Source organism: Plecotus auritus, assembly GCF_963455305.1.
Source record: "Plecotus auritus genome assembly, chromosome: 15".
Lineage (NCBI taxonomy): Eukaryota > Metazoa > Chordata > Mammalia > Chiroptera > Vespertilionidae > Plecotus > Plecotus auritus.
Window position 1 is genome coordinate 5724568 of NC_137781.1, and position 17836 is coordinate 5742403.

General features: G+C 61.8%; 1 protein-coding gene across 14 annotated transcripts in view; it reads left to right on the forward strand.

Annotated features, from left to right (window-relative positions):
- Positions 1-4675: 4675 nt before the first annotated feature.
- NTRK3 (neurotrophic receptor tyrosine kinase 3) overlaps positions 4676-17836 on the forward strand; it is a 398804-nt gene continuing 385643 nt past the window's right edge. For 10 of the 14 annotated variants that reach the window (XR_013959681.1, XM_080651645.1, XM_080651644.1 and 7 more), the window contains exons 1-2: positions 5762-6246; positions 6363-6625. Coding sequence is in view for 13 of the 14 variants with exons in the window: in XM_080651645.1 (XP_080507771.1) it covers positions 6378-6625 (248 nt within the window). In the remaining variant the exon portion in view is untranslated. Of the gene's footprint in view, positions 5610-5761; positions 6247-6351; positions 6626-17836 lie in introns of those variants that run through there. The other 4 variants (XM_080651648.1, XM_080651651.1, XM_080651654.1 and 1 more) reach the window with 3 other exon arrangements.

The window sequence follows — 17836 nt, forward strand, 5'->3', positions numbered from 1 at the left end:
CCAGGGAAAGGGCCACGGCCATCCCTCCAGGAGGCTGGGGTCCTGGGCTCTCTTCCTTGCAGTCCTAAAGATGGTTCTAGAACATGACAGCAGGAAGGGGGCACCGCAGGGGGAGACCAGTGCCCAGCCTTTGAGGGCCATCTGGCTTCCGCCCGTTGGATGGACCCATGGTGCCTGCCTTCCAAGTGTGTCTCCGGTCGGTCGGGTCTCTGGGACCCGCCCACCCTGCACCCTCCCCCGTAGCTCCGGGGTCTGACCTGCGCTTGCTGGGGCTCCCGGGGCTGCCTTGCACCTTCCCCCACGGCCACCTCCCTTGCCTGTGCCCCCATCCCGGAACTCCCCGGGCTGGGCTTTGTTCCCTGGTTCCCAGGCAGTGCAGCTGGTGCTGTGGGCTGGGAGGGGGTGGAGGACGTGGCAGAGAGCCTGTGGGAGGGAGCCGGCTCCGGGTTCCAGGGCAGAGGGGGCTGCTCGGCCCCTCCCCCAACACACGCTTCTCCCAGTTCCCACGCTGGCTGGCGTCTCAGCAAATAGGACTAATTTTTTTTGGGGGGGGGGCGCGAGGAGGGTCCACATGCTCTTGATACCTACTTAAATGTGTGAGCATGCGGTGTTCCCAGCCACCGTCCGCCAGGGGAAATGAGCCCATTTGGGGATTTCCTGCTTTGAGCCCCAGGTCCACTGGCAGCCTCCCCGTCTCCAAGCCCAGGCCTGGGGGCACCGCCTCAGCAGCCCTCTGAGCTGCTGGAGGCCTGGGCACTTAAAAGAGACGGAAGCAGGCCTGGCTCCCCCTGGCGAGCTGCTGTCCCCAGCCTTCTCCGGCTTTGGGGCTGAGAGCAGGAGCACGAATCTTTGTGTTTTCAGAAGCCCCTCGATATTTGCCCCGCCGGGGACAAGTCTGTAGCAGCAAGGGGGCACAGCGGAGGTGGTCAGCTCAAAACACCCGTTTCTGTCCCAGACGTCCCTTGTGGGTGCACATGGGGTTCCAGGCAGCCAAAGGGCGCCTTAAATCACCCCCAGAGGTGTGGTGTCCACCCTCGGCTGGCCCGCAGGCCGGCCCCTGGGAGGGTGTAGCAGGCCCAGGCCCCTGTCCTGGGAGACAGACACTGAGCCTCCTGTGCAATGCGCTGAGGGGTCAAGTGTGCAGGGCCTAAAGGAGCACGTGTTTAAAGGGCCATGGATTCTGCCAGGGAAACAGGCCAGGGCCTTCTCCTCAGGGAACTTACACTTTATTTTATTTCAATTTCTCTATTACTTTTAAAAATATATTTTTGTTGATTTCAGAGAGGAAGGGAGAGGGAGAGAGAGATAGAAGCATCAATGATGAGAGAATCATGGATGGGCTGCCTCCTGCACGCCCCACACTGGGAGTGAAGCCTGCAACCCGGGCATGTGCCCTGACTGGGAATTGAACCGTGACCTCCTGGTTCATAGGTGACACTCAACCACTGAGCCACACCGGCTGGCCCGGCAGGGGACTTACATCTTAAAACTTGGGACACCTCTGCCTCGCCTTATCAACCTTTGCTTCCTCCCCAGCCAAATGAGGGCCATGGTCCCTGGCTGTCCTCTGGCAGCGCCCAGGCAAATGTCTGAGCGCTGTGCAGAGCGGGCGTGAGGTGACTGTGGAGAGCTCCCTGGGCAGCGGCGTGGGCTGTGTCTGACGGAGGGTGGCTGTGGGAGTGGCTCCCCCCCCCAGACCCCCCGCCAGTGCTGCTGCAGGAGGAGGCCTCTCTGGTTGCCTTCGGGGGCTCCCCCTCTCCTCCCCAGAAGCCGGGTGATTTCTCACAATTTCATTTTATTCCTGAAACCAGCGGTCTGCCCTGGGCCCTACTCTCAGCAGGAGGCCTGTGGCCCCACCCTGAAACCCCCATGCCCTGCCCCTGGGGCCAGGGACCTTGTGGAGTTCCTGCCCAGTCCAGCAGCTCCCAGCCAGCAGGGGCGCAGCAGGGACAGTCCCCTGGGGAGGCCCAGAAGGAGCGAGAAGCTGGCGAGGGAAGCAGGGAGGGCCGAGGGGCTGCTTCTCAGCAGAGACATACCCCGGCCTGGGCCTGGGGCTGTCTTCCCAGGACACAGCAGCTAGAGCCGAGCCTGAGCGCATTGGTGGGCGGAGGCTGCGCCTGCCCAGCCCGGCTGGAAGCACGGACTCGGACTCACCGAGAGGTGCTGCTCTGCCGCTGCGGACCGGCTTAGTGCGGCAGCGTGCTCGGCTGCTGGTGGACACCGATGCCCGGGTGTCCGGGCTGGGGCAGGACAGCCTGCGGGTGTCAGGCCCTGTTCAAAGCGCTGTACTGCCTCACCTCCCAACCACCTCGTGAGTCCCAAGTTTGCAGGTGGGGAAACTGAGGCACAGAGTGTTAAGTGCCTTGCCCAGGCTCAGACGCCGTTGGGGGCGTGGATTCAGCCCAGTGGACGTGTTACATGGAACCATGTTTGGTCCCATTACCGCTGCCTAGTCCCCCTGTCCTGAGCTCAGAGCCTCTGAAAGCTGCGTGACTTCAAGTCACACGTTCAGGGCCATTGACAAACCTGAAGGCTTGGCCACCAGAGGGGAGGCCTGAGGGCTGTGCTTTGGCGCCCAGGCTGCGAACTTGGGGCGCTGGTGAGGGGTGTCTGCAGCAAGTGGGGTTGTGGGTCCTTGACCTTGGGAGTCCTTTCCAGCCCAGAGCCTCTGTGAATCTGTCATTCGGGGTAAGTAGAATCAGGCTCACCTGGGCAGCGTCACTGGGAGGGCCCCTGCCCCTGCAGACACTCCCAGCAGGGTGGGATGGCTCAGCGAACCTTCTGTAACAGACAGCAGTGAGAGGCGGGGCCCTGACCCCACAGCAGCTCTCCCTGTAGCAGGTGTGTGTCTAAGATCTTGGGACCTGAGTCAGGCTCCTGAGCTGGGGCCTCCTGTGGGTGGATTTCCCTGCTGCTGGGGACCCCCTGGGTGCTTGACTGTCCCTCTTCATGGGTGGGCGTCCGCTCCCCATGCCTGGCCAAGGACCCAGTGTGGGCATCGCGATGATGTAATCTCCGGGGCCACCAGGGCATTCTTCCCAAGAAGACCGAGGTACTCGGACCCCTGCTGACCAAGAAAAGGGCGTCTGTGCAGGAGACGTGTCTTGCTTCTTCACCCAGCTGGCCTCTCAGCGGTGAAGGACTCGAAGCACAGGCGCATGCCCGGGCAGGCGAGCACCTGGCGCGGGCAGCGAAACTCACAGGCCTGCTTTTCACCAAGCCCTTGTGTCTGAAGCACCCCGTTTATTCCAGCCTAACTGGTCAGTGTTCCGAGACCTCACGCCACGGGTCCCTCCTGTCTTCTCAGCAGCGTCCCTAGCCCAGGCTCCTGGGGGGGACTTTGCGCGCCATCTCTGTACCTCTCCGACTACAGCGCGGCCACGAGGCGCCTGGGGAGCGTGTTGACGGGCTTTCTGGGTTGGTAGGGCCGGGTGGGGGCCTGGGATGCTGCGTTTCTAACAGGCTTTCGGGGGACGGGGGTGCTGCTGGGCAGAGAGGGCCTCGCTGTCATTTTACAGACAGGAAAGCTGAGGCCCGGAAGGCTTCCGTGACCCGCCGGGGCTTAGACATGTAACTCGGCCTGCCCGTGGCCAGGCCGTCCTCTCCTTGAACAAGGGCCTCCCTCCCTGTCAGCTGCCACTTCCTGCTCTGGCTCAGGGCTCCAGCATCAGTAACATCCCATCTCCACCCCATTTCACCATCAGGATGAGCGACGTCGTGTGCCACCAGGACCCCGTGCTGCACAGCCTGTGTGTGTGTTTGTTTGTTTGTTTGTTTTTTGCTAGCTCCTCTCCAGAGGGGTTTCTAAAGGCTTTATTTGTGCTGAGTTATGGACACCTCCCTTTCTCTGCTGGGAATGTTAAAAATCATTTTTCACTTTCAAAAAGAAGTGTGCTGGGCATCCAGGCTGGAGACCCGATGCTGGGCGAAGTCCACTTGGCCTTCCCTGCTTCTTGGCACCTCCCCTGGAGTGATCTGAGAGGTTCCCTGTGGGTCCCAGCTGCCACCTCCTGAGGGGCCGAGCTAGAGCTTTGACTATGCCTCAGTTTCCCTGGCTCTCAGGTATCTCAGAGCCGATCCCAGAGTGGCCGTTGCAATGACAAGGAGATTCCCAGTGGACTGAGGGGATCAGGGTTGGCCCAGGGCCAGTCGGAACTGGTTTGAGAGTCTGAGGCGGTCTCCACTCTCTGTCCCCTCCTGCTGGTGGGAGGGCAAAATGCCAGTGTGGGGACCAGGCCATACTGGCAACTGGGGGAGAAGTCTCACGGGGCCAAGGGCAGGCAGAATGCAAGGGGGAGTCGGGAAACTGCCTTTTATAGACATGTTCTCTCCCTTTCCTTTCCCCCCAAGTTCACTCACAGCGACAATGCCACTCGCAGGCGCCAGGCCTGGCTGTGGTTGGCCTGGGCAGGCGGCACCGCGTGCCCCCTCCCCCATCCTGCCTGCAAGTTGCATGACCTGCATCGGAATCCGCAGGGGGCGGGGAGGACCTTTCAGAGGCTGAAAGCAGTTGAATTCCGGGTCTTCTTTCCTCGCCTGCCCTCGCCCCAGCCGCTTTCTTCTCCCGTGAATGAATGCTGTATGTGTCTGCCTGCCGGGGCTCCCTAACCCTTTCTTCTCCTTCACCCCGCCAACGCTCCGGCTTTCTCAGCAAACAGCTCTCACACTTGGCATTTTGATGTTTTATTTAAAAAATAAAATAAAATCCCTACCGAGACAGAAAGTAGGGACTCCTCCTTCCTCTCCGTGGGGACCTGAGCTCCAGTCAAGGGTCGGCTGCACCTGCTTTGCGCCCCTACCAGGAAGGGGTGCTTGGGTGGGAGGGAAGGAAGGAGGTGCTCACCCCCACCCCGAATCCGGAGCAAGCAGCCCGCCCGCCCCTCACCCAGCAGCCAGAGCAGCGCCCCGAGAGGAGAGCCCAGCCCCGAAGCTGGCCTCTGACAGGGCTGCCTGGTGCTTGGCGAAACATGCCCCCTGCATCTCAATTTCCCCCACGGCCTCCCGCACGCAGGCTCGCCCGGGCCACCTGGGCTCTCGGGCGCAGCCCGTTCTGTGCTCGTTCCCTGCCTGCCCAAGGCCCGACGCACAGCCTACCGCCCAGAAGGCTCAGGGGGCACCGAGGCACCCCCGGGGCGTGCCCCGCAGTCCCCTCCCAGCCGAACCTCGCTCCCGGACTCTCCATCACGGAAATGAGTGTCATTTTAGCTGGAGGACCGTGGGTCCGCAGTCCTCCTCCCGGCCCTGGGTGCCTCTCCCGGGCATCCTATGCGCTCCCGCACGCCCTGTCGCTGTCCGCGAGCCTGTGCCCCCCACCCAGGCTCAGGAGCGCTCCCCGGTCACCTCGGCCGCGTTCACGTCCCTTCCTCCCGCGGTCGGGATTGCAGCAAAACCGGGCAGCGCGAGGGCCAAAAAGTGGAAAGGAGAGCGCCTTTCCGCATCGCGCAGCCAGCTGGCCAACTCCTCCTCCCCCGTCAGACCCTCGCAATCCCAACTGCAACTTTTCCCCTTCGTCTCGGTTCCCCAGGGCTGCGCCTAGCGGGCGCCGGGCCGCGAGGCGTGGAGCGGGCGCGCGGCTGCGGGTGGCGGTGCGGACGCGAGCCGGCGAGTGGGTGGGTGGGTGGGTGGGGAGGGAGGAGGGGAGAGGACGGGAGGGGAGAGGGAGGGGGAGATTCCGCTCTCCTGCCGCTCCCAGCCCGGGCGGGGGGCGGGGGAGGAGGCCGCGAGTGGGGAGGGGAGGAGGGAGGGGAGAGGGAGGGCGCCGAGGAAGACGCTCCGAGAACCCGTGCGTTTCGTAGGCTCGGAGCACTTGCACATTTCTGCAGGCGCGGCGAACCCTCCGCGGCGGCTGCGGCAGCTCCGCGCACCCTCCTCCTTCCCTTCCCCTTCCCCGGGCTCCGGGCGCTGTGTGTGTGTGCGTGTGTGAGTGTATCTTGCAGGTGTGTCCGTTTTAATTCTGCCCAGTAGGTGGGACTTGGTGACTTTAGCACCATTTTTTTCCGTTTCCTTTTTTTCTTTTTTGCCTCCCCACCGTCTGTTGCAACCCTGCAAAGTCTCGGAGTCGGCGAGCGCGGCTCGCTTCCCCGAGCCCCCGGACCCGGAGAGCCGCGAGCGCCCAGCCGGCCACCATGCCAGGCAGACCGAGCCACTAGGCGCTCCCCGCGGCTCCCACCCGGCGGCGGCAGCGGCAGCGGCGCGATGGTTTCAGACGCTGAAGGATTTTGCATCTGATCGCACGGCGTTTCAAAGGCAGAGGCCCCCTCCCCCTCCCCCCTCCCTCGCTGTCTTTGTTTCCTACCCCCCCACCCAGCTCTCCCCACTGCCCCCACCCCAACCCCCTCTCCTCTCCTCCTCCTCTCTTTTAGAAGCAGCGATCGGAGATGGATGTCTCTCTCTGCCCAGCCAAGTGTAGTTTCTGGCGGATTTTCTTGCTGGGCAGCGTCTGGCTGGACTATGTGGGCTCCGTGCTGGCGTGCCCTGCGAATTGTGTCTGCAGCAAGACGGAGATCAATTGCCGGCGGCCGGACGATGGGAACCTCTTCCCTCTTCTGGAAGGGCAGGATTCGGGGAACAGCACTGGGAACGCCAGCATCAACATCACGGACATCTCAAGGAACATCACTTCCATGTAAGTCAGGCGCCGCTCCCCGCCGCCTCCCCTGCCCGCCCGCGGCTCCCTCTCGCTCTCCAGCTCATCCGCCCAGGGCTGGGGCCGCCCTGCGCTCGCCGCCCTCCGCGCGCTTCAGGCTCGCTCTGGCTCGGAGATGCTCCGGGCTGCGTACGCAGGTGACTGGCCCTGTCCAGGCTGGTCCGTGGTGCGTGTGCGCCTCTCCGGGAGCAGACCCCCGCCAGGGAGGATGGGGGGCAGCCCGCCCCCGCTCCCAGCCGCTGCGGCTGGTTTCCAGGGTGCCAATCGGGTTCTTTCCCCCACTAAATAGCAACAGTTTGGCCACGCTCAAGTAGAATAAAGTAGAGGAGGTTCGAGTCCCTGGCACCAGTGGCGGTGGTGGCAGGGACAGTGGCGCGGAGCCTGAAGGGAAGGTGACAGGGACTGCCGGCCATCCGGCCAAGATGTTTAACTGTTTCCTTTTGGAAAGAGCACAGCACGCTGACAAGTAAACAAGTTGAGAGCTGGCTGCTGTGTGTGTTGGGGGGGGGGAGAGAGGGGGGAGAGACTTTGGACACGGCCAGGCCGGCATGGACGCCCACCCTTGCCTGCCTTCTGCCTGCCCTCCCCAACCCCATTTTGGGCATTTCCGAGACCCCTCCCCTCTTTCCCCTCCTCTGCATCTGGACGCCCACAGATCGCCCCTGTTCTGCTTGGAGAACAGCTCGGGATTGAGAGTCAGGATGGTGAAGGGAAGCGAGGGCTTGCCTGTTTTGCAGCCGGGGGTTCTGATATGATCGTGCAGATCTGTTTATTTGGAAAATTGAACTCTGACCTGTGTTTGTGTGGTTCTTCCCCCATGAGTGAGACCTGTGGTGGCCTGTTCTTTTCTGGTTATTTTTCCTTGGCAGGGAAGGGGCCGGAAGCCTGGGCAGGGAGAAAGAACTTGGGGTTCAGGGAGCCTGCCCATCTTTTCTTCCCCTGACCTCGGCCAGGTGACCCCCTCCCTTCTTGCCACCAGAGAAGGGTGGGGATGGCCGGCCCTAGGATGGTTCAGGATGGAGCTCTGGCCTATCTCGTCCCAAGGTCCCACCCCTTGGGGACTGGTGAAGTGGGTGGGATGCTGGGAAGGGTTCGCACTGGAGTCTGAGAAGGCATTTGGGGGACTGGGTGGCGGTGGGGGGGACGAATCTGCCGTTGGCGCTGCTCTCCCTGGCGCCAGCCCTCCCTGTGCCTGAGCCCCAGCGTGATGGGGCTGCGAAGCCAGGAGGAATTGCAGCCCTCCCTCTCCTAAGCCCGCCGGCCCTCTCGGCTAATGGAGTCTCTGCTAGCGTTCTTGCAGCCAACGATTGGAGGGGAGTGTACAGCCCAGGAGACGTTCCCCACTCTTTGGCCCAGGAGACAAGCCTGACCCATATCTTGGTGGAGCCATTCAGCCCCTCACCACCCTCAGTGCCCGGGCTGGCTGGAGAGGACATGATAAACAGCAAGGGTGGGGGAGGGCAGGAAAAACCGACCCGACCGGACCCAACTGTGCCTCTCCCATCCTGCAGGCCAGGGCATTCCAGCATCCCAGGGATGCAGGAGGGGTCTGAGTGAGATTGTTGGAAACTCCGAGTCGGACGTGCACGCTCAGGGTTGTTTGTCTGTGGAGGTGGGGCAGCTCAGGAATGGGTCCCAGGGCTCAGGGGCTGAACCTAGGGATTTCCAGGGCGTTGTGGGGGCCAAGGGGCCCCAGGTGCCCAGGGAGTCTCTGGGAGCTCATCCGGCTTGTTCTCCGCTCCGCGGCTGTGTATCTGTGGGAAGTCAGTGGGTGGCAGGGGTGGCCACCATCGCGTAGGCTCCTTATAGCCACATAGAGCCGTCGCTCCTCTGAAAATGAGGCTTGAGGACGCAGTTTGGTAGGAAGAGTTCATGTGGTCTTTCTAGGCAGAGGGTCCAAGATGGGGATGCTGGGAAGGTTGGTGATGGGCCGCCTCTCGTCCCCTTTGCCACAGGAGGACCCCAGAGGGCATCTGGGGGGACCGGGAGCGGGAGTGGATTGGAAGCCCCTCTGTATGTGTCCCCATCCTTGTTTCAGGGCTAGGACTCCGGCACTAAGTCGGGACTCCTTTCCCTAAATCCACCCGACACCCAAGAGCCAGGGAACTGGATTCTCATAGGCGCTCCAAAGCGTGGCGGGTGGGGGAAGGTCAGAGGTCGTGGGTCGGAGGCCCCTTCTTCACCCCTCTCCTCCCCAGTGCCCTGTTATGTCTATGGCTGGTATTGACTGAAGTCGGGGAAGGGCCCTGCCTCAGGCCCAGAGGCGGGATGGAGAGGGAGGGGAGCATGCAGACCCTGGGAAGCAGCTGTCACCATCCCTGCTCCACCCCCGGGAGTGAGGCTCAGGGCGGCCAGGTAACTTTCCCAGGCTCACAGCCCCGGGAGAGCCAGGCGCAGACCTCTGTCTGCCCAGCCCTGAAGCCGGCACCCCACTCATGGAGCTGGCCTGAGAAGCAGCTGGAGGAGGGGGTTAGGGCAGAGAGAGCCCTCTGGGCAGGGAAGGGGCCTCGCTGGAGGGAGCCTGGTGCTGCCAGAGATGAAGAGCCAGGGGTGTCCCAGCCTTCCCTGAGCCTGAGCTCAGGGTGTCACCAGCGGGTGCCCTCCAGGCCTCACCCTCCTGGTCTTGGGGCTATGGTCCCTCTTCTCGGGTGGTGTGTGCTATGGCTCCTGTGTACCCATTGGAGGCTCCTCTGATGGGGACCGCACCCCCACATGAGTATCAGAAGGAAATCAGCTGCCAGGCATCAGGGCAGAGTGTGGGTCGCACCTCCGCCCCTCCCAGAGCCAGCGGCTCCAGCGCCCCCCCTTCTGGCCTCTCTGTGTTGAGGAGGCCAGTCCCTGTGCCAGGGCAGCTCTGACACATGGTGACCTTACCTAGAAGGGTCCACGTGCAGCCGCGCCCAGCCAGGCCCTGACGTCACAAAGGCAGGAGGGTGGTGGCTGGGAGGTGGCTGTCTGGCCCTCTCTTGGGCCAGGCCTGCTCGGGGCTGGGTGGGAATGGCGCATCCTTAGACCGCCAGAAGGGAGATGGGACCGCCGGGCTGAGTGTTCTTGGGGTTGGCTTCCGGGCTCGTGAAGAGCATGTGCTCTTGGCTGGTGTTAGTGGCCACCCGCTGGGTCTCTCCGCCAGCCCCTGCAGTGTCCCTGGCGTTGGCTGCCCACCCCGCGGGCCCTCTCCTGGTTGGGTGGAGGGTCCTTCGGAGCACTGGCTCCTTGACCCTCAGCCTCTCCAGGGATCTAGGGCACAGCCAGCCTTGACGGTTACCACTGGGAGCTGGGGCGCAGACAGGGGTGTGGGCCAGGCCCCAAAGGCATTGTGGGGCCTTGGTCAGGAGCCCCAGGATTGGGGGCAGGCCTGAGGGAGGGAGGGAGGCTGGGGTAGGAGGGGCCTTTGAGGGGAGCTGTGGAAGGGGGAGGGGATACCGCCCCGGGAAAGAGGGACTTCAGGAAGGAAGTTGGGGAGCTTGGGCTCCTGAGCCCTGGGATGTTGCCCGGAGGCCCGATTGGGGTGGGCCCCGGGCCTCCCTTGGAGGGGCCTCCCTGGAGCCAGAGTCTTTGCCCCTGAAAGTCAAGGTCAGTCTCCTGAGGGCCCAGGGCTCAGCCCAGCAGCAGGAGGGGCCCAAGCACGTGGCAGCCTGGGGCAGAACCCCCAGCCTGGCCCCCGGGGTCCGGGAGGTGCTCAGGGCCCTGCAAGGCGCCTGCTGCCTTCCCGCCCAGCCCAAGTGGCTGCGAAGAGGGAGGGGCCTGATGCTGTCCCCTGGCACACTCTCCCCCCGCCCTGCCTGCCCCTGTCGCTGTCGTCTTCTGTCTGACTGTGGGGATGGACCGGCGCCACCCCGCTGGCTCGTGGGTGGTGTGGCCCTCCTGGTGATGGCCCTCTGCCAGTGCTGTGGCATCTCCGGCTGCCTGGGCCCCAGCTCCAGTGCTCCGTTGAATGGCTTGTTCCAGGACCCCTCGGGCCTCCAGCGGATGGTGGCAGAGTAGGACTCGGGAAAGGGATGGGACACAGCACCCCTGGCTCCACTCACGTCACCTGTGTGAGCCACCGTAGAAGACGGTAGCCCTTCTGAGCCTGTAGGTTCAACGATGGGTTGAGGCCACAGGGCAGTGTCCCTTCCATCGGGGACATAGGCCCTCTCAGGGCCCGAGGAATGTCCCCAGGACGCTCGGCAAGGCCACCCCTTCAGGATGGTGCTGACCCCTCGGACGCCAGGCGGAGGGCAGAGGGCACCCCCATGGCCATTTCCCCTTTCCTGCCTCTAGGGAATCAGGGCACACACCGTGGAGTCAGCGGCCCTGACCAAATGCTGCGCGCAGCATGTGCGCCAGGTCTGCAGCCTCTCGGCAGAGGCCGGACCCCAGCTTCCCGGCTCCCCATTCACCCTGAGCTCAGGGCTGGGTGTCTCTGCAGAGCCTCAGCCAGTTGCTGGGCGTGAGAAGAAAATGCCAGAACTTCTATTTCACATCATTCCTGCCTAGAAGAAGGGGTGTTCAATACGTAACGCATGGACTGCAGATATACACGCACTTGATTTAATGAATACGAGTGCTTTGGGGTTGTGAGATAAATGTTTCATTGCTGAGGAATACGTAATCAAGAGCTTGGTGCCTCTGTGTGCTGGGAAGGTCTGAGCTCGAGAGGGCGATGGGTGGTGATGGGAGAGGCCAGCTGGAGGCCCTGGCTCCCCCTGGCTCTGTTTCCAGGAGGGGTTCATCAGTTGGGAGTGGGGAGCAGGTGACGTGAGGGGGCTCAGGCTGGGTGGCAGAGCGGGTCTCTGCTCCCAATCAGGGTTCCCAAGGCCCCCAAGTCCCCGAGGGCCAGGCCAGTTCTCACAGCCAGTCTGTCCATCTGCTCAGCATCCTGCCTGTGGCCCCTGCGAAGCAGATTCGTCATCCCCGTGCCCACCCAGCCTTCATTCCCACCATGCTTCCCGCTTACGGGCCTGGAGGTGACTTTTGCGACAGCTACCGGAGGTGCGTAGGCAGGATTATCAGTCCCATTTTACTGATTACCAACCAGAACAAAGACCAGAATTTGAGTCCCAGTGGTGGAGTTGCGTGGCCACAAACGGAAAGATCTAGAAGGGTTCGGGGCTCCTCCTCTCTTAAGGCTTCTCTGGTGCTGTCCACTCCACCCTCTCTCTGGCCAGGGCACTCTGCTGCTCGTGAGGAAGGGAGATGCTGTCACCCACAAAGTCCTTTTCTCCCAGAGGGCAGCATCCTGGGAAGAGCCCGCTGCAGGGGCTTGTGGGATGGCTTAGCATCTGGCAGTTGGGTCTGAGTGTGGCCGGGGTGGAGGTGGTGGCCAGCGAGCCATCAGTGCAGGTCCTGGGTCACCCCCTGAGCCTTCTCCACCTCCACCCTGGTACCCATGAATATCAGGGCCCGAGCCGGTGGGTGGCCCCTCTTCCGTGGATTGGTCAGCAAGCGCGAGGGCTCTGGTGGGGCCAGGGTGGAAGGTCGGCGCCCGGGGGAGCCCTGAGAAGCCCCACAATGCCTACCCCAAATGCGGGGCTCGCCAGGATGGGGAGCTGGAGGGATTCTACCTATGGGGGTCCCATGAGAGGCCCAGAGAGGGGCAGGGCTTTTCTGCGCCCCCCCCCCCCCCCGCATTCCCCTCCTCTCGAGCTAGAAGACCTCGTTTCCCAGGGATGGGCGCTACCCTCTCCTACTCTGCTCTGGTGCCCGTTCTGGGCTCTCTGTCAACACCAGAGCCTCGCCCACGACCATGACTCCCTCTGGGACGATGTTTCCAAATCCAGGGTCCCCAGAGGCAGCAACTATGCGCGGCTGGCAGCCCACGCCAATTAGAAATCCACTCGGCGAGGGCCTCTGCGGAGCTCTGCTCACATGCAGGGCTGGAGTCTGCGGGCTGAGCGAGCTGGGCGCCCGTCCTCTCTCTCTAGCCTCCCCTCTGCTCCCCACCCCCACTCTGTCCCCACCTGGGTTGTCCCGTCCAAAGTTTCCTGGGGTCTGGGTGGCGGGAGACTCAGGATTCCTTCCCCAGGCAGACAGACAGACAGACAGACAGACAGACAGACATCGGTTTCCCCGGCAGCTCCTCCCGAGCTTTAGACACAGCCCTTCCTCCTCTGGACCCAGGTCCCGATCTGCAAGGCGAGGGTAGGGACACCCCTCCCAGCGTGCTCTGAAGGTCAGGGCCCTGTGTCAAGCCGCAAAGGGGAAGCCGGCAGCGCACGGTGACTAGTAATAACCGGCCTCTGGGAGCACTTGCTCTGTTCCAGACGCCGTTCCAGGCACTCGAGCGGTCCTGCCTCGTTATGGTGTCACACCAACCCTACGAGAGAAGTGCTGTTATTAGCCCATTTCACAGGCAGGGACACCGAGTTGGCCTTATTTCATGCAGCCAGTGAATGGCAGAGCAGGCTGACGTTTAAGGTGTAGCTGTCTCGCCCCGTGCACAGTCACGCGGGGTGGTATGCACACAGACACACCCATGCACACATACACGACCGCCATGCTGTCTCAGTAAGTTAAAGGTCCCGGAGGCCTCTCCAGTTGGTGACATTCAGTTCCCTGGGTGAGAACTGCCCTGGTTGGGGTGGCGGGGAAGGCAGACGCGATAATGATGGTACGGTGTTGGCCAAGCCATGCTGGCCAGCAGTCACAGCCGGGCTCCCGGCCGGCCGTGGAGGAGGCTCTGGGCTTGCCTCCTGGCCTGTTCCCGACAGTTGCCTCCCCCAAGGCCTTGTCTCGGCCAAGCCTCTTCCCAGGCCTCCTTGACCAATCGTGGCATCCTGGCCTCGGAGGTCAGGGCAGGCCCACAGGAGACCAGGTGCCAGCGGAGGCTGGCAGGGATGCAGGAGGCTGGCGCTGGGTCCCGGCCAGCTCCACTCGGGGCCGAGGCGCAGTCAGCATCATGGTGTCCCTGACTGCCCATGGCAGGGAGAGGCGGACGGGAGAGCAGAGGGCTGGGTGCTTCTCCAGGTGGAGTTTGGGGTTCGAGGCTGCCTCTGGGTGCAGAGCAGGAGGGGTGTGTGACGTGCTGAGGGACTAGTTATAATTCTCCAGGCCCTTTTCTTGCCTCCTCCCCCACTGAGCAGCTTTTCCTCCCCTCGGCCCCATCTCTTTACCCCCCACCCCTCGCTCATGGAAGCTACCAGCTCTCATCATAGGAGTGGGCTGTCCCCGTGGAGAGAGCACGAGGACCCAGCAAACAGGGCAGGCATTTGTGGGATCACCCTATTTGGATGCTGCTTGGCTGGATGAGTGGGCTAACCATACCATAGAACCTCCCTGGCCTCAGTTTCCCCTTCTGGGGGGTGGGGTCTGTCTGGCCCACAAGGTCGCTGTCAGATCAGTGTGGGGACATGCGCCCGGGCTCGCTATTTAAGTCCATTTCTAGATGTCTGGGAGTGTTTCTGAGGTAGGATGAAAATCAAGACATGGAAGCATAAATCATCAGATTTGGAAAGGGGCTCAGAAATAATCGGAGCCAAACCCAGTTTTACGGAGGGGAGACCTGAGGCCCGGGAGGGGTGGGGGGAGTTCCTGGCAGGAGGCAAACCCACACCCTGGGCCTGGCTCCCAGGGGACGTGCGTCTCCAGCCCCTATCCTCGCCTCTGCTCCAGCGCTGAGGGGTTTGAGTTCTCCCAGAGGCGGGAAAGGAGCGCTCGGCCTCCTGCTGAGAGTGGGAAAGAGGACAGCGATCTGACTCAGGGCTGACCGCTGCCTCCAGCCGAGCACTGTGCTGTGCGCACACAAGTGCGGCTCTTCTGTTGGGTGCACATCACCTCTGAGGTCTCATAAACAAGCCCTAAGCCTTTGGCTTCTTGCCTGCCAAGGCGGTCCAGACCCCTGGCGGCCACCAGAGGGCAGCGCTGCGCATGAGAGCTGCTGGCTTCCAGGCTGGGGCTGGGGTGTCACACTAGCCTGGTGAGGTGTGTGCAGGTGGCCCGGCTGTCAGAGCCTCTTCTGGGTCCAGTCGAGCGGAGGGTCAGCTCTCCCCGGCGGGCCCGGCCTCAGCATCTGCAGCCCAGGGGTGAGGCTCCCGGACATGAGCCTCTGCGCGGCGGTGGGGCGCCCCGGGGTGGACAGAAGCAGCCCGAGCGCTCTCTTCCTACCTCCTGTCTGGCAGTGGTGGGAGGGATCAGGCTGTGGCCGTGGGGTAATGGAGTTGGATGACTGGGACACAGTTCCCGCCCAGGAGGACCGGTCCCGATGGGGGCACAGAGATGTGGACCGATGGTTGCACTGTGGGGTCAGTGTCCCGGAAGAAGCGGGCTTTATAAACTGCCACAGGCCAAATTGATATCCTGGCCCCAGGGTGGGGGCGTCTCTGACCTCTCCTGTCCCCTGTCCCCCATGCCAAGCGTGGGGATGGCTAGGTACCGAGTGGCTGTTCGGTAAACACCAGGTCCTGGCATTTCCCAGACCTGAGAGGGGAGTGCTGGCCTAACCTCCCCAGACCCCGATGCCTTCTGACATGATGGGCATGGCAGTGCCTGCAAGCCAGCTCGCGGGCCCGGCCTGGCCGCTTACTCATGCCTGCTTCCGCCTGCGAGTACTTGCGGCTCTTCCCTGTCCTTCCAGGTGTTGACGTGGTCCGTGCCCTAGTGCAGTGGTCGGCAAATCGCGGCTCGCGAGCCACATGTGGCTCTTTGGCCCCTTGAGTGTGGCTCTTCCACAAAATACCACGGCCTGGGCGAGTCTATTTTGAAGAATTGGCGTTAGAAGAAGTTTAAGTTAAAAAAATTTGGCTCCCAAAAGAAATTTCAATCGTTGTCCTGTTGATATTTGGCTCTGTTGACTAATGAGTTTGCCGACCACTGCCCTAGTGGCTCCCGAATGAGCCTGGTTCCACTAGCGCTGTTATCAGCCTCGGGGCGGGACCTGCTGCCTTTGTGGTGGCGTTGAGCTTAGAGGGCGGGGCTCTCAATTCTGTCCTGAGGGTGACCCCTAGCTGAAGAACCCTGGGCTGCGGGCATGACCCTACTGGTTGTGGTCAGTCTTTCCCCACCCACCTATTTCTGATGCTTTTTTGAGGGCAGTGACAGGCACCCTAACTTCAGGGACGCAGCTGGCATTTCCCCTCCTGCTGAGCCAGAGGTCATTCGCATGGATGACCTTGCCTGTTGGCGGCAACTGCTGCATAGAACTCGAGATCACAGCTGTCCTTCTTAGGCGCTGGGACCCTGCACCAGCTACTTTTCTTGTCCCCCAGCTTCCGCATCTGGAAAATGGAGAAATAATAATAATACAGGCTTATGTAAGGTTTTGATGAGAACGCACACGCTCAGTGTCGTGGTAATAATAGTGGTGTCTTTGGCCAAACAGCCTTAGGTTTAAACCCTGGCTCCGCCCCTGGGTGAGTTTAGGCAAGTTACTTCGGTTCTCTGAGCCTCCGTTTCTTCATCTAAATAGTCAGGCGGGCGATGTCCATCCTCCCAGAGTGCTTGGGAGAGCTCAGTGAGCCTGTGGGGGGTGCCTGGCATGTGTGGGTGCAGGAGGCCAGAGTGGCAAGGGCCATTGGGGGCGTCTCTCAGAGGCGATGGGCAGTGACATTTCTAGGTCCTTGAAGAATGAAGTAGGGGCAGTTATTCCAAGAGAGCTAGCACCGAGCCAGAGCTAAGGGAACCAACGGAAGGACCCAGAGGGTGTATATCTGAAAGAGGCGGCAAAGTAGCAGAGACGCGTCAGCTGAAAGAACAGTGAGATCGTTATGGCTCCACTGAGGGACTCAGTTGGGGTACCAAGCGGCAGAGTGTCCCAGGCAGAGCCCGCCTGCTGCCCACCTTCCCACTCTCCAGCCCCGGGGTTTGGATGCCAGGCATTTCGGTCCAGGATAACCCCTTACAGACGATGTCCATGTGGTTCTGCTGTTGTCACCCCGGTCACCATTCATTGGCTGACTGCCTTCTGGCTGCTGTCACTGACCACGCCTGTCAGCTACAGATGGGGCTGCAGGACCAGCCCTGGGATAAAGTCTAGGAATCCAGTGGGAAGCCCTCACCTCTAAGTCTCAGCCATCCACCCCTAAGCCTCCCACGCCCATTCGTTGCAGTTCCATACTCAGCCACAAGAGGGTACTAGACCATGCCTTCTGCAGGGAGGGAGGTGCTGTTTGGCCTGTCCCATTGGGATTGGACTTTTGATCAGAGCAGCAGGTGGTTTCTTCCCAGATGCCAGCCTCTCTGACGGCCATCGCAAGCCAACCTGACTTAACCAGAGCCATAGCACGGAGGCCACTATCTCAAGGGAGGCGACATCGGAGCAAAACGCCATGGAACTTGGCATCAAACTTGGGTTCCAATCCTTGCCCTGCTCCTTGCTGGCTTTTCTGAACGTTGAGTCCGTTGCTTGGTTTCTCTAGGTCTCACTTTCTTCACCTGCAAAGCATGTTGTTATTGGGAGATGTTGCTGCAGGGATTGAACGGCATGATGTGTGGGAAGTGTCTGGAATGTGATGGATACTCCATGGTTGGCCATCTGTTTCTTTCTGGAAGAAGGATGAAGTTAGGACACAGCACAGGAGACATTTGTGGGGTCCTGTTGGCCCGATGGGCTCACTTTCCTCCCCAGTAAACACTCTATGGTTCTGGCTCATTGGCGGCAGCAGTGACCCCCAGTGGCCAGAATGGAGAACAGCAGTGCATGCAGAGCTGGTGGTGGGGTGGTGGGGTGGTGGGGTGGTGGGGTGGTGGGGTGGTGGGGTGGTGGGATGGTGGAGTGGTGGGGTGGTGATGGCAGGCTTTGCTGGGTATTGTTGGGGCACATGACACTGAATCTGTCAGGGGATATTGGCTTCAGAGGATCTGTCAATCAAATTTCCCTTCCCTTAAGATGCTAGTGGCTAGAGATGATTCCCTGAGGGCTTGGTGTGATTGATGGTGGCCACTGGGATGTTTGTTGCCTGGACCAGTCGCTGAGGTCGTAACTGCAGAACACACACGTGCAAGCGGCGGACTTTACTGTAGCCACCCAGTCCCGCCGCCAACAGCCAGACCGTGGGCGTCCTGGGGTGCTGCTCTGTGTGAGGGACTTCGGTCCCTCATCTCTCGGGGGCCGCAGCCAAGAGGCTCAGGACCTCTGAACCTCAGTGTGTTTATCTGGGAAATGGGCCGGCTGGCTGGTTGACTGGGAGGGCTCCTCCGGCTTGGGCCCGAATGCCCAACCTCACTGCACAGCCTTCGTTCAATGTGCTTGTTGAGTGTGGGGATCCGTGGGAA